The 15,704-nt window shown below is 35.2% G+C and overlaps 1 protein-coding gene across 1 annotated transcript in view; it reads right to left on the reverse strand.

Moving 5' to 3' along the window:
• LOC148942850 (intermembrane lipid transfer protein VPS13D-like) overlaps positions 1–15,704 on the reverse strand; it is a 192,512-nt gene that overhangs the window by 76,627 nt on the left and 100,181 nt on the right. Inside the window, 3 exon segments of the mRNA XM_089102376.1 lie at positions 3,294–4,350; positions 7,901–8,192; positions 11,475–11,800. Coding sequence (XP_088958502.1) covers positions 3,294–4,350; positions 7,901–8,192; positions 11,475–11,800 — 1,675 coding nt within the window.

Below are 15,704 nucleotides of genomic sequence, written 5' to 3' on the forward strand. Positions count from 1 at the left end.
AGATGTGAAAGATATCTGTGTTTTGGCAAGTATCTATCCAAGTTTCTTTTTTTTAGTTTTATTTTTCTTCGAAAAGCCAGTATTGGGGGGATTTCTGCATTACCTTTGGGAAAAAGAACCAGATGTTACTAGGTTATAGATTTTGTGGTTAGATGATGAGACTTCAAATGACCACAGTTTCAACTAATACAATCAATTTTCAACTAACAAAGACTTCAACTGATATACAGTGAAATTACAGATCTTATATATGCATATACATTTATACAAGTCGCAAGAAGTTTGTCTGGCAACTTTAATGGTCTTGAACTATTACAACCAAACATTAATTTATAAGTCAACTGGCAGTATATACCTAGAAAATCACTATTCTGGAATTTATCAGCTCCAATATTGAATCCCCATCTAAAACGAGCAGAAATTAATATGAGTAGGGTTTTAATCCCCATGCTTTCTAAAAGCCAGAACATAATTTGTACTTTATTGAAAAAAATTCAAATGAATTTACTGTAGTTTAATATACATATGCTGATGTTTATTTCTTAAAATCTTAATTAATTTTTGATTTCTTAAAGTTACAAAAGTGAAAACATTTAAAAGAATTTTTTTGACTATTCTGAATATCAATATTTGACTATTAATAAGGGCACTAGCCCTCTCAATTTGCAATCGAATGAGCCCTTTTTGAAGTTTCTACGACAACACTTTCTATAAAAACTATATTTCCCCAGGGCATAACTTACAACCCTTGCCTCGAGGGTTGTGGGGGGGGGGGTGTCATTCTCAAAGACCTAATTTCCAGAACTTTAAACTACGTTGAACAAATGACTATCTCAAAATTTTGATTGAATGTGTTTGGGGAAATGGTGGACGTGAAAGGGGGTTATTTGCTCTTCGATCACTTTTAATTATGAAAAAGGGCACTAGCCCTTTCAATTTCCAATCGAATGAGCCCTATTTGAAATTTCTAAAACAAAACTTTCTCTAAAAACTTCATATAACCCCAGGGCATAACTTACAACCCTCACCTAGAGGGGTAGGAGGGGATTGTCATCCTCAAAGACTTAATTTCTAGAACTTTCAACTACGTTGAGAAAAATGACCATCTCAAAATTTTGATTGGATTTGTTTGGTGAAATGGTGGGCCTGAGAGGGAGGTTAATGGCCCTCCAGTCACTTTCGACTATTATAAAAGGCACTAGCGCTTTCAATTCCCAGTCAAATAAGCCCTTTTTGAAGTTTCTACGACAACACATTCTATGAAAAACCCTATATGCCTCCAGGTCATAACTTACAACCCTTGCCCTGAGGGCTCTGAGGGGGTTATCATCCTCAAAGACCTGATTTCGAAAACTCTCACTAAGTTGAACAAAATGACTATCTCAAAAATTTGATTGCATGTGTTTGGGAAAATGATGGGCATGAGAGAGGGGTAGTTGCCCTCCAATCAATTTCAACTATTAAAAAGGGCACTAGCCATATCAATTTCCAATCGAATGATCCCTTTTTGAACTTTCTACGACAGCGCTTTCTATAAAAAACCTTATATGCCCCCAGGGCATAACTTACAACCCTTGCCTTGAGGGATGTAGGGGGGGGGGGGTTGTCATTCTCAAAGACCTAATTTCCAGAACTTTGGACTACGTTGAACAAAATGGCTATCTAAAAATTTTGATTGGATGTGTTTGGGGAAATGCTGGGCGTGGAAGGGGTGTTTGTTGCCTTCCAATCACTTTCGACTATTAAAAAGGGCACAAGCCCTTCCAATTTCCAATCTAATGAGCCATTTTTCAAGTTTCTACGACATTGCTTTCAATAAAAAAAAAACCTTATATGCCCCCAGGACATAAACTACAACCCTTACCCTTAGGGCTCTGGGGGGAGTGTCCTCCTCAAAGACATAACTTCCAGATCTTTCAACTACGTTGAACAAAATGGCTATCTCAAAATTTTGATTGCATGTGTTTGGGAAAATGATGGGCATGAGAGGGGGGTAGTTGCCCTCCAATCAATTTCAACTATTGAAAAGGGCACTAGCCATATCAATTTCCAACCGAATGAGCCCTTTTGTAACTTTCTACGACAGCGCTTTCTATAAAAACTTTATATCCCCCAGGGCATAACTTAGAACCCTTGCCTTGAGGGATTAAGGGGGGGGGGGTGTCATCCTCAAAGACCTCATTTACAGAACTTTCAACTACGTTGAAGAAAATTGCTATCTCAAAATTTTGATTGGATGTGTTTGGGGAAAATGGTGGGCGTGAGAGGGGGGTTAGTTGCCCTCCAATTACTTTCGACTATTAAAAAGGGAACTAGTCCTTTGAATTTCCAATCGAATGAGCCATTTTTCACGTTTCTACGACATTGCTTTCAATAAAAAAAAAAAAAAAAAACTTATATGCCCCCAGAGCATAACTTACACATTGTGCCACGACAGCTGTTAAAAGAGAGCCCTTCACGACACTCTGTTTCACAAATCATTAAACTACGTCTAGCAAAATAACTACTTCGAGACTTATAGTGAAAGTATTAAGGAAAATAGTGGGCGTGGGTGTGGTGGGTGTCGACTATTAAAAAGGACACAAGCCCTTCCAATTTCCAATCGAATGAGCCATTTTCGAAGTTTCTACGTCAACTCCTTCGATACAAAGTGCCCTGGTCTAAAGAAAGAAACAAAAAAATAACAAAAAATACATTGTGCCAACATCATTCTTTACTTAGGCAGCGCTATTCTGCTGTCTAAGAAACCAGTAGATGCGTGCCAAGACTCGTCTAGTGCAACTCGTCTCCTAAAAAAATAAATACCACGAGAATCAGCAAGCGCTAATCAATATCTAAATACTACACTTATCTAAGATAGCTGACTTTTACACAACTCTGTTTACACATAAGTGTTCTCAATTTTTCTTTTCGATGTTCTTATTTTATTAGCGATAGCATTACTATCATTATTGCCAACTCTCTTATTGTTACTTTGCATTCATACCTTTCAATATTAAAGCGCTTTATGTAGCATCTAGAACTCACGACAAGGTTGTAATTTTTTCTTCTTCTTTTTCCTGTGCGTGTTTTTGTAAAATAAATTCAATTCACTGCATTATTAAGACCGTTCTTGAGTATTTTGTTACATATATTGTTGTAATCTATGAAAATTAACTTCTGTAAATTTATGAGACTATACCTTGGAGTTTAGAATAGAGGGGTTTTTACTTGTTTATTACTGGGCTGTTACTGCTTTATTGCATCATCACAAAAGTAACCACATACAAAATTTATTTAAGAAGAAAATTTACCTCTTGTAACAAATGAAAATCCTTGGGTTTCTCCGGGGGCAACATCAACCCAAACAACGGGCGCCCTGTTATTGGCTGCATCTTCAACTATTGGGATATATGTAGAAAATCTTAAGTTACAACCCACGGCGTTTTGCAAGGCATAGGGTACAAAAGGGTTTCTTCTTTTAAATGCTGTAGAACATTCACCTCTTTCCACTTGAAGCCATGATTGCTTTATAGAATCTTTAAGCTGAAGCAAATGGGACGTTAAGTTTAAATCAATTGTTTCTTCTGACGACAATTGCAGGCTGAAGTCCTTCTTTTCATTTTGTTTCAAAGAAATGCTTAGCTCCCACGGTTCAAGAAGAGGTTCCCAGCCAGACAAGCTTCGATTATAGTAGTCTATGCTCAACTTAAATTTCGACAAAGCTCCAAAGGGATCCATGTTGTAGTTCAAAGACACATGAGTCCCTGTAATGTCAAGGAGTGGGACATCCGCATCACTAGCATCGTCAATCAAAATAATACTTACACAAGAGCAATAAAGAGTTGCAGACTGAAATAAACTAAGCATTGAAATATTTTTTTCGTCATCATCTTTCTCGTTACACAGTCTAATTGCAGCCTCTTCGATTGTAGCTTCTTGCTTCAAAGCCTTATATGCAGCTTCTACTGAGAAGCCCATCTCAACCAGGTATAAAGTGGATGACTGCATATTAACAGGTATAGTTTGTAAGACTGTCTTCTCTGCTGCAGCTCTTCTGGCCTGCTTGGGTAGACTTTCAAACACACGTTTCATAACAATCGAATCAGTGTAAGACAATCTAATACAAACCGGCTGATGAATAGCAATATCTAAGGTTCTGGGAGAATCTTCTTCGATTAGCTCATAGAAGCCAGCAAGAGGCATTGACAGGGGAGCTCGAATCTTAAAGGCAGCACTAATGGGATCAATAATAGACAGTGAAGTATTCAATTCGTCAGCAAAGATGCAGGAGTACACTTCTAATTTGTTTATGTTTGCTGATAGGGGATGAGTAAGAGCGTTCGGCCAGTATTTCACCACAGATGTTCCCTGCAATCAAGAAATTTTAATTTAAATATAATTCTTTCAGACCAATATTTCAATGCGCTCCAGCCTACTTAGGTTGATTATCCGATAGGCACGATTGCATACCCTCGGTGATTCCGATGACGTCATTAAATGAAACCGAAAAACATATTCGTTTTTAAAAATCTTTTGTTTATTATAGGTCATTCAAGTAATTTTTTAATGGAGGTTTGAAAATTAAAACGGGTAGTTTCTTATAACTATTGGGGCATAAATGGGTAGTCACTTATATTCGTAGTTTCAGAAGCATTACCGACATCACAGGTTAAAACCAAGAAATGCATCGATTTTAAAATACCAAAAGTACATTATATACTATTACTGCTGGCATCTCATCAAATTACCAAGCTGTCTCAGTCCAACACCGCTGCGCACGTTCCTACATTTCATTCTGTTCAGTATTTAACTCTTTCTCTCCCCCCCCCCCACCTGTAAAATGCGAACAATTTTTCTTATGTCTTCTTCCCGTCCCATCCGAGTACCATTATTTGCAAGGAAGAATCCTGCTATCTACTATGTGAAAAAAAAAAAATAATAATAGCCCTACTCCAGGAGACAATTTCAACTTTTTCTTTTTTTGCTTTCAATTCATTCGTAGGTTTCTATTTTCACCCTTTTACTTTTAAAAGATCCTTCGTAATTTATAGCAGAAATTTAATATTGCTCTATCTGGTCTGGCACCTATGGATACAAAATGACCTCTGTTGACCCCTACTTTCTGTCCGCTGCTGCTTCTTCTGTAATCCGCAGCAAATATTTATCTCGCCGTAGAACTTACCTTGAAAAACGCCAATGAGCAATCAACCCGTTTTAATCAGTTCTGCATAAACAGCTCGGTATTTTTGCTGCATGTATTGAGCATGAGCATTACCTCCATAAAAACGCACAGCAGTTCAATCCCCTGTTTGGGATAACATATACTTCAGGTAAAAGTGCAGCTAAGGGAGGGGAGGGGGAATTCCCAAAGCTCTAAGGTGTCGGCACGCAGCGCTGACACCTGGAACTTTTACCTATTTACCTTGGAAATTTAGCTTGTGTCCGCATTTGTCGGCACACTGGACGATTTTGTATGCACATTCTTTACATCCTCCTTCCAAACTTAGAATCCCAGCTGTAGCCCTGACCTCAGGAACCCCATCTAAAAATAGCAGCCTAATGGAAAAATTAAAAAAGCATTTTAAAAAAAAGGTGACAAAATAAATATGAAAAAGTAAAAGCAAAGACGAGTAGCTAACGTTGTGTTGCATTGATTGGCAACTTTTCTACAGGATTGTTTAGACTTGCTTCTACGCGGTCGATATCATTGTTCTAAACCGTTTCTGCGTAATTACCTTAGTCATCTGACCGTTTCAATCAATGCACTCCAAGCTCAACTTTTCTTTAAATGATTCAATAAAGTGAGGATTAATGGGATAAGTAGGACTTATGGCATAGAAGCGCGCTCGATATTTTTAAAACTAAGCCAACAAAAGACTGCTGTAAGGAAAAGAATGTATTAATAACACATGTAGAAGGAGCCATAAATTGGGAGAGGTTGAATAAGCAATTTAAAAGGTAAGAGACAGGCCCCTTTGTTGTTCGATTCATTGATGAAAGAAATAAGACAGTCAGTCAAAACATAATCAAAGCTCTTGAAGCGCCAAAGAATAACTCCATTTCAACTAAACAGTAGTTAGTAGCACTGAACTTCTCTTGTTATTTTATCAGGAGCTGTTTACTACTATGTATGCGAAATACTTTCTGAATAGTTATTTTTTTCATCCAAAGTAAACGGACTAAATATTCACATATTTGACCCTCTTTTCGTGCACGATTTTGTAAACGATATTATACTAAAAAATGTTTCCTAGATTACTCAATAACGATACAGATTACTAGATTACGACTTTTATAGTTTTGAATTATTAATTTTACAGAGTACTGAACACCAATATGCCATTTTGTCTACTGTCTTTTATTTAGGTGGTAGTTTCAGAGTATTATTTCATAAGGCATCGTACACTACAAAATAACTGAAATTCTTCATTTGTTCAACTGCAGTCTTCCGCAGCTGCCTTTAGTGTCTTTCATTCTTTGTCATCTCTGTATTTTCTGTCGTTCTAGCTTTTTCTTTGACTAATCAGTTTTATGAATCAATCAGATTAACAATTTCCTAGGGCATTCTGATAAGAATTTTGAATATATATGAACCGATACAGACACCGATACTAAGGTCCGCTTAGACAACAAATTTCATTTGACTTTTCTAGCAGGATTCCAAAAGAACTTTCTATCAGAATATATTTATAAACTATAAGATGATGTACACCGGGAATTCAGAGACATGTTTAAGAATCAATTGAAAAATAAGATCATATTTGGGGTTTTTAATATTTAAAATAATTGGCTAAAAAGATTTTTACCCGATTCACTTTAACTGTTTTCCACTCCAAGTCAATAGCTTACATTACCTGAACATACAGCGAAACCATGCGCTTCCCACCTCATTCGGCATCTGAAACTCGGATGTTTCGTGGCAATTTGTTTTATGGGAAGCTCCCCAGACTCAAAGGCTCATGAGCTGGGGATATTAGTCAACAGGGACATTTAATCTATTTATAGTTGCGTAGCAAGGTAAATAACGGGACATTATGTGGTCCCAGGTAATAAAAATGGCGTATCTAAAATATATTGGGTTCTTTAGTCTCTAATCTGTTCAAAATTGTCTCTAATTTCTAACCTAAAATTTGGCCTCTATATTCTTTAAATACAATTCTCAAGATTTTCTCGTGTAATTGTAACACTGAAAAATAAATTATTGCTGAGATTTCCAAGAATTAACCCTAGGCTGTTGTATAATAAGCAGTCAGTCTACTTTTTTTTTCCTTCTTTTCTTGATGTTTTGACTAATGAAAACCACACTGGTCGAGATTCATATCGTTTTCAATAGAACAAAATGACACGCAAGCCGTTTAATGGATTTAAGAGAGAGGATAGCACCGCTTTTATTTGCATACCCTTGATATATTATGTTTTTGTTGTATTGATGTCATGAGATATAAGAAAAAAACAGACTGCTCCAAAATTACGTTCTAGCCTTTGGTGGCAGCTTTGGGGTTTTAAAGTTTAGGGGGCCGTAGCCATACTTCTGTTTCTAGCAATTTCTGCTTGTTTTAAGTGTGACTTGGTTGGTCACTTTAATTGACATTAATTTTAGGATCCATTTATTCATCGACAGAAGATTCTGTTATCTTTATGTTTGACGTGATCATTCATGTTTATTCCAGGTCGTTTATTTTTCATTAATAATAATTTCTATCCATTTGAAGTTTGAATCATAATACAACTTTATTTCAGTTCGATTTAGTTTGTAACATGACTCTTTAATTCTCTTTGAAAAATTGATTAATTTCATAAGTACAAGTTTTAATTTGGGTTAAGTCAGGAACTATTGTGAAATTGTAGAGCAGCCTCGAATATTAGTTGTAAGTTCATTAGTTTTTTGTACTATAAGCTCTTAAAATTGAGAACTTACCCTAAGTATAATTGCAATAGTCTCTAATACAGAAGCATCTTCCACAACAACTATTTCCGAATCGGTGATGTTTAATTTGATTTCAAAAGGTTTCTTTCCTTCCAATTCGGTTCGGTTGACAATGCCAATGTCCTTGGGAACCTCTAATGAGGTATTTCCATCTTCTGTTTGTACACCGTTTTCCACAACGCTCTGAGTTAAAAAGTCAAGAAAGAGGACCCACCAATCCATGATTGCCATAACTCGCATACGATTCAGAACAATTGTAAACTCAGCACCAGAATAATTACTCCTAGGAAGAAAATTATGATCCAAATTATGAATACGACTATAGATAAATATCATGTAAAACACATTGAATTGACACTTCTCCGAAAAAAATGAGCTTTCTTACCATTGTTTACTTTAAATGATATAATATATTCTTAATTTCGTACGGTATTTGTTGACAATAGTGAGGAAATGGGGTGGATTCACCCAAACCTAAATGTGGTCGATCTTGTCTATGGACATTTGCTAAGATTTTTCGAATGTTTCTTCATTTAGGGTATGTCTAAAGCAATAGTATCCAAATTTTTTTTCTTCCTCTTTTTTTAAATTAGATTTCAACACAAAAAAAAGTCGTCAAAACCGAACCAACGCAAAATCCAGCCCAGAAAAATTAAAATTTCAACTAATGCAGAGCAAAATACAAAGGAGATCAAATTTCCTTTGACACAAAATTTATCCGATAAAAATCAGCCAGGTGAAGACTGACCAACACAAAACTAGCAATAGCAAAATTCATCCTGTGTAATAGGCTACGCAGCCTATGCTATTAGCGTTGGACAATTACTGAAACATCTGGCACATCTTCTTCATCTTTTTGAAACAAGGAAGTTTTAGAAATTGTGCTTAAAAAATGTCGTTACCGTAACTTCTAGAATCCTAATATCAATTCCAAGAAGTCTTCTCAATCTCTCCAGCTTATTTTTTCTCGTGGAAAGCCCTCCTGCCCATTGGCTATACAGTGATCAATGGTTTCCCGCAGTTCGTTAAACACAGGGTGCAATACTGGCAAAGTACAATAAAAGAGAGTTGAGTTTTAGGTCTTTTCAAAATTACTCTTTTTTATTTCTAATAATTAAAAAAAACTTTTTCCATAAAATAAGTTCTTCAAAGAAAAGTAAAGAACTCCATTAAACAAAAAATGAGCAAAAATAAAATAAAATAATCTACCAAGCATGAAACTACCACAAATCAGCATCGATAAATAAATGAAACCCAAAACGAACAGAAATTACAATAAATAACTGAGTCAAACCCAAAAGGAGCAGAAATTAACATAAGTTGGACTCAAAACCCCTATGCCTTCCGAAGGCCATAACATAATTTTCACTTTACTGAAAAAAATACAAATGAATGTGCATTGTCAGTTTAATATACATATACTAATATTTAGTAGTCAAAATGTTAATATCATTTGATTTACTAAAGTTATAAAAGTAAAAACATTTATATTTTGATTGGATGTTTTTCGGGAAATGGTGGGCGTGGAAGGGGTGTTAATTGCCTTCTATCCAGTTTCGACTATTAAAAAGGGCACAAGCCACTCCGATTTCCAATTGAATGAGCCCTTTTCGAAGTTTCTATGACAACTTCTTCGATACGAAGTGCCCTGGTCTAAGGGAAAAAAAATATATTGTGCCAACATCATTCTTATATGCCCCCAGGGCATAACTTAATACCCTTGCCCTGTGGGGGAGTGACCTCCTCAGAAACATATTTTCTATTTGGAAATCAACTACGCTGACAAAATGGCAATCTCAAAATTTTGATTGGATGTGTTTTGGGAAATGGTGGGCGTGGAAGGGGTGTTAGTTGCCTTCCAATCACTTTCGACTATTAAAAAGGACACAAGCCACTCCAATTTCCAACAAACTATGTTCTGGTATTGAGAAGGCATGGGGATTGTCAGCCCTACTCATGTTAATTTCTGCTTGTTTTGAGTTTGGCTCGCTTATTTATTGTAATTAATGTTCGTTTAGGGTTTCATTTGTTTATTGATGGTGATTTATATTAGTTTTACGTTTGGTAGATGATTCGATTTTATTTCTGCTCATTTTTGGTTTAATAAGTTCTTTACTTTTCTTTGAAAAACCTATTTTATGGAAAGTTTTTTTTTTTATTATTAACACAAAGACAGGCATTTGCACGTGTTTAAACGTCGTTGAACTCAAAACCGAAGGTTTACAGTTCCCACTATAAAAAATAACTTTTTTTTTATGACAGTAATGTGACTCTCTTTTTTTTCTGCCAGCGCTGGCAATGCTTAAAATTAGCGCTTTACTGAAAGCACAAAAAGGTATAGAGTTTTTCTTACAGCAGAAACAAAGGATATTTTTCTTATTTAGAAAATAAAGTATTCTGGTTTCTTATGAATGGTTTTTGAGTTTTCAGTAAAGCTCCAGTTTTGTATAATCCTAAAAACACAGTAAAATATTATGACGCGGTTTATTTGCATTAGTTTTACAGAAATAAGTTTTATAGGCTGCGAAGTAGCATTTATTGTCCATTTTAAGTTTTAAACGCGCTTTTTACCTCCATTGCAAAAACTTTTTTAATTAGTCGAGACCTAAGTTACAATAGAAAACAAGCAGAATACATTCTAAAAAAGGAAAAAAAGAACTCAACGAAACAAAAGAAAATCTCCCATCCCAAATCAATCACAACAGCATAAATCAATCATAATGACAAAAATAAATCGCAAAATGGAAATCACAATTACGTAAGTTCATCTAAACATGAGTCAATCACAGTAGCATAAATCAACGGCAAAACATAAATCAATCACAATAGCATAAATCAATCGCAATAATAAATCAACCACAATATAAATCAATTGCAGTAATAAAACAAAATTTCACCCAGTAATAAAACGATCGCAATAAAAACTCAATCACAATAAGTCAGACGCGTCAACACGGAATCGTAAAGAGATTCCACAGCACGTTAACCTTTATAGAAAAAAATTCTGACTTGGTTCAGTCATATGAAAACTTGAGAAAAGATACCTATTCGACCTCTCCAAAGAAGCACCTGAAGTATATAAAACTTAATTAGTTCTGTGTATATAAAATTTGGTTCAATCCACTTTCTAGGGCTATAATGAGAGAAACATTGAGATGGTTAGGACACGTTCTGTGGATAATGATGATAGATTGTCAAATATCGTCCTTTCCGCCCAAAGATCTAGGGCCAAATGAAAAGTAGGTCGCCCACGAATGGGGTGGGAAGATGTCATAAGGAAAGATTTAAGGGAAATGGGAACTTCTTGGGAGGGTGTAAAGAGGGAGGCTTTGAATAGATTGGGATGGAGGAGTAGCTTCCCAAGCTATGGTGGTCTTAGGACGCCTGGGACTGCAGTCAGTTGTTAGTAGTAGTGTTATTATTATTTGGAATAATGAGTTAAAAAAGAAAGACATCCGCTAGCGCGAGGGTTACATTTGTTTTTTAGTATAAGTCTAAGTATCCTCATCACCATTCCCATACCCTGATAAAAATAATTCCTAAATAAAATCAGAACAAAACATACCTGTAATGTACTTCCACTTGTAAATTTTTTCCTGGTTCTGTCTCTTCAAAAGATTCCAGGATCGTACGAAATACGCTCAGCTTCGAGTTTTTCGGTGCCAAGTCATATCGAGTATCGAGAAGTGATATTTTATGTGAAAACAGGTCAACATCTTTAGAGCCATCATCATGCATTTCAATCTGTAGGTCTGACTTTGTAAAAAGAATACTTCCAAGCATTAAACTTCTTGCAGAGCAAACCAAGTCAATTACCACTCCAATAAGATCAAAACGAATATAAAGCGATACATTGCGTTTTAAAGGTGTTGTAGTCCCGGCTGCAGCACCCTAAAAGTTACCAACATTTGTTTAAAACAAAGAGAAGGAAGAAGAAGGATAGCTACATAGCAAGTACAATAACAAAACATATTCTCTGTGGCGATCGTGGTTCAGCTGTCTCATTTGCGTAACACATAAGTATTGCTGTTTTTGACCAGAAGTATCCCAAAAATGACACCAAACCGTTAAAAGTAAAACTGGAACGGAAGTGTCAAATTCAAAACCAAAAGAGCCATGAAAGTTTTTTTTTTTTTTTTTTTGGTAAATAAAAATGTTTTTTCTTACCTTTCTCAGCAATTTTTTTATATTTTTCACGGGTGAATTGGTTTCAGAGAGAGAAAAAAAACGTGAATTTTTTAATATTACCTGTCCTCATTTCTCATCAACAGTTTTAAAATTCAAAATAAACCCAATTTCAACATACAAAAAAAAACAATCTCAAACAAAACAAAATGAACAATCTGATGTAAATATCTTAGGGTTATATCTGGATTAAAAAAAAAAATAATAATAATAATAATAAAATGAGCAGCGTAGTGTAAAAATTCTAGGGCTACTTCTAGATTATTTGCAAAAAAAAAAAAAAAAAAAAAAAAAAAAAAAAAAAAAAAAAAAAAAAAAACCAGCAATTTTTACAGAAAAAAAATCAGCAATTTTTTTTACATGGCTTATTGTTTCTAACTTTCTCAGAGTTTCCCATCTACCTTCTTCAAGTTAATATTCTGTAGCAGCCATTCTCATGATGACGTTTAGCAGTCAATTCGAGTAATATTTTCTTCAGATATACTCACTACTTCTTTCCTCTTCAAAGTAAAAGAGTGGGGGGGGGGAGGGGTAAAAAGCAAATTTTTGAATGCAATAAATTGAGAATTTTGTTATTATAGGTTTTAGTTCACGGTTATACTGGGTCATCCCAGGTGCATGGTATAGGACATGAATCATATACAAAAATAGTCACTGTCATTATAATTGTATTTCGCCATTCAACGCTCTTTCCAAAAAAAAACAGTAACTGCGATTGTAATCTACCCCAGTCCCTCCCCCCTAATAGGGCAGAATACAGCCATGAGCTAAATAAAAACGTTTGCTGACGTTGTTGTTTTTGTTGTCAAACTGGCTTTAATTTCAATTTTAAACCAACTGTGGATGAACAACAAGCTTTAAAAAAAAAAAAAAAAAAAAAATTATAGCGTAAACCCACAAAATCATCGATGTTTTGTATATAGCTTAGGGTTTTTGCAGAAGTAGAAGCGACTCTGAAATCCACTAAATACACTTTCTGGATGTGATGAAGTAAGAGATTTGTTTATTATAGCGCTGACTCCAGTACAACGGATTAACTAGACTGGTTAGTCACTAGCACAGGACACAAATCAGATTGAAAAAAAAAACAATATGCCAAATACAAATGTCATTCTAATTGCACCCCCCCCCCCCCCCAGAGCTAGCAGGGCCTAATATAACCCTAAGCAACATTAAAGTTTACTGATTTTGTTGTTGTTGTAGTTTGCTTTTTTTTCAAGAACTCGAGTTTTTTTTTTTTTTTTTTTTTTTTTTTTTTTTTTTTTTAATTTGGTACAAATTGGTGACAATAAATAACCTTAAAAAGATAAGTCAAACACAAAAAAAACAATTGATATAGATTCCATATTTCAAAGACGACAACCATTCTAATTGCATCCCAGCACTCACGGAATCCTAAGCTATATAAGAAACTTTTGCTAATTGTGCAGTCTTTTTTCAAAAGAAAAAAAAAATGATACAAAAAACAGAAATAATCTTAGACATTGTACAAAAAACTGTTGATTTCTTTGTTCTGAAATCAGCTTTATTTGGAATTTTTAAAGCAACTGTTGATGAGAAATAAACCTTGTATATAGCATAAGCCTGTATTTGACCATATTAGTCACATCCTCGTCCTCAAGTAATCACACACACACACATCCTTATTTAATCACCTGAAAATATTTTAAATGAACTTACCTACTACTACTACTATTATTATAACTACTAAACATTTCACTGCAGAATCAAGTCGCCTGAGGCCAACACAGCTACACATACTCCTCCATCCCAATCTATTCAAAACCTCCTTCTTTACACCCTTTCAGGAAGTTCCGATTTCCCTTAAATATTTCCCTGCGACCTCCTTCCACCACCTTCGGGAAGCAGCTGCTTTTCGTTAGGTCCTAGATGGTTGGATGACAAGGACGATCTTTAATAATCTGTCATCCTTCATCCACAGAACGTGTTCACCTCGCCATTTCTCTCGTTATAGCCCTAAAAAGCGAGACTGGATCGCAATTTTCGTACAGCTCACTGTCTGAAATACGGTCAATCGGGCAAGTGCCAAAAACAATCTATAAAACTTACCTCTGCAGACATAAATAAACCTCTAGTGCAATTCAAGCTCTTAAATAAAGCAATTCCTTCTAGATATTCAATCTTCTGCTTACATGTCCCTATGCCTTCTTTTTAAGGCATTTAAAGACACAAACGGGTGAACCTACAACCAAATTAGTATATCTAAGAAAAGATACGCTTTCATTGTATCTGAAGCCAATACGCCGTTGAAAAATATAAAGAAATGACAGAGAAATGTAAGAAAAACAATGTTTATTTACAAAAGCAAAAATCAAATTTCATGGTACTTGTGGTTCAAACTTGACACTTCTGGTTCAGAATATCGATCCTTAAGCGTTCCATTTTTAAAATGACCTCGAAACTACTCAATCCTTTTCGCCATCCTAATGCAAGGCATTTTTTCAAAGTGGTCAATTAGATTTACTTAAATTGTAATAACTACAAATTTAGCATACAAGAATCACTTTAAATATGTGAATAAAAATTCAAGTTATTCTGTTTATTATGAGCAGTAATCTAAATTAGGGTAAACAATCACTTCCCTGACATTTTTAAAAGTTTTTAAATGTAATTAGCTGAGCTACGTGAATGAAACTTTCATTGATTTTCAGAAACTGGTATTCGAACGGATTCCTGAAAGATGAATTAATCTAGCTATGCTGCTTTCTTAGCTTGGGTATTAAAGTGTGTCGAAACCTGCTATCATACCCAAGCAGCTGAGAGTTCATCTAACCGGCTGTAGGTAATGCGGTCGAATCCAGCAAACGATAGATTTTATTGGAAAGTCGCATCACAACACAACCGTTATGTGCTCTTCTTGTACGTGCCAACTATGACAAAATTTAAAAAACGGATTCAACGTTTGCCACTGAGTGAGAGCAACGGATAGAGGAGAGAGAGAAAAATAGTGTCAGTGCGAGAGAGAGGACAAGGGCAAGGAAGAGAAAGAGAACGGAGAGGCAGATAATTAAGTGTAAACACTTAAGAAAGTCCCGGCGTATCTATGAGAGATCCAGGCTATTTCAACCAATTACTACAAATGTAATCTCCAATAGCTTTTAATCCTATCCTCTAAACCTAATTTTAAACTAAATAATGTTTCAATATGCACATACATCATATTAAACAGTAAGACGTCACTAAAACAAGGAAATTATGTTTGATCGGGAATAGAATGCTGATTGATCTTGAGGTTACGAAGTGTTCAAACTTGTTGGATTACTTAAAAATCACCAAAAATAACACCTGGAACTGCATCTCAATTACTACGAGTCTTTCCTTTCTCTTCTCCTTCTTAAAAGTCCTATATCTCTTTTTAGACACAATCTGCGTGTTTAGTTTACTTTATCCAATTTACCGATGAAGAGAATAAGTATCTATTGTCCGTCGGTTTAAAAAGCCCCCCCCCCTCCCCTGCATAGGTATCTAATTCTTATCATTTCCGAACGATTTCGGTTGAAAGGATTCAATTATTTGGAAGAAGGAATATGTCTCTAGCTGAAGGCACATTCATGTTTAATCGTGAGAACAATAGGCATTAATAGTTACA

This window comes from Artemia sp. Qi Xiang Cuo, chromosome 16, assembly GCF_049724085.1.
Source record: "Artemia sp. Qi Xiang Cuo chromosome 16, ASM4972408v1, whole genome shotgun sequence".
In the NCBI taxonomy this organism is placed as follows: domain Eukaryota; kingdom Metazoa; phylum Arthropoda; class Branchiopoda; order Anostraca; family Artemiidae; genus Artemia; species Artemia sp. Qi Xiang Cuo.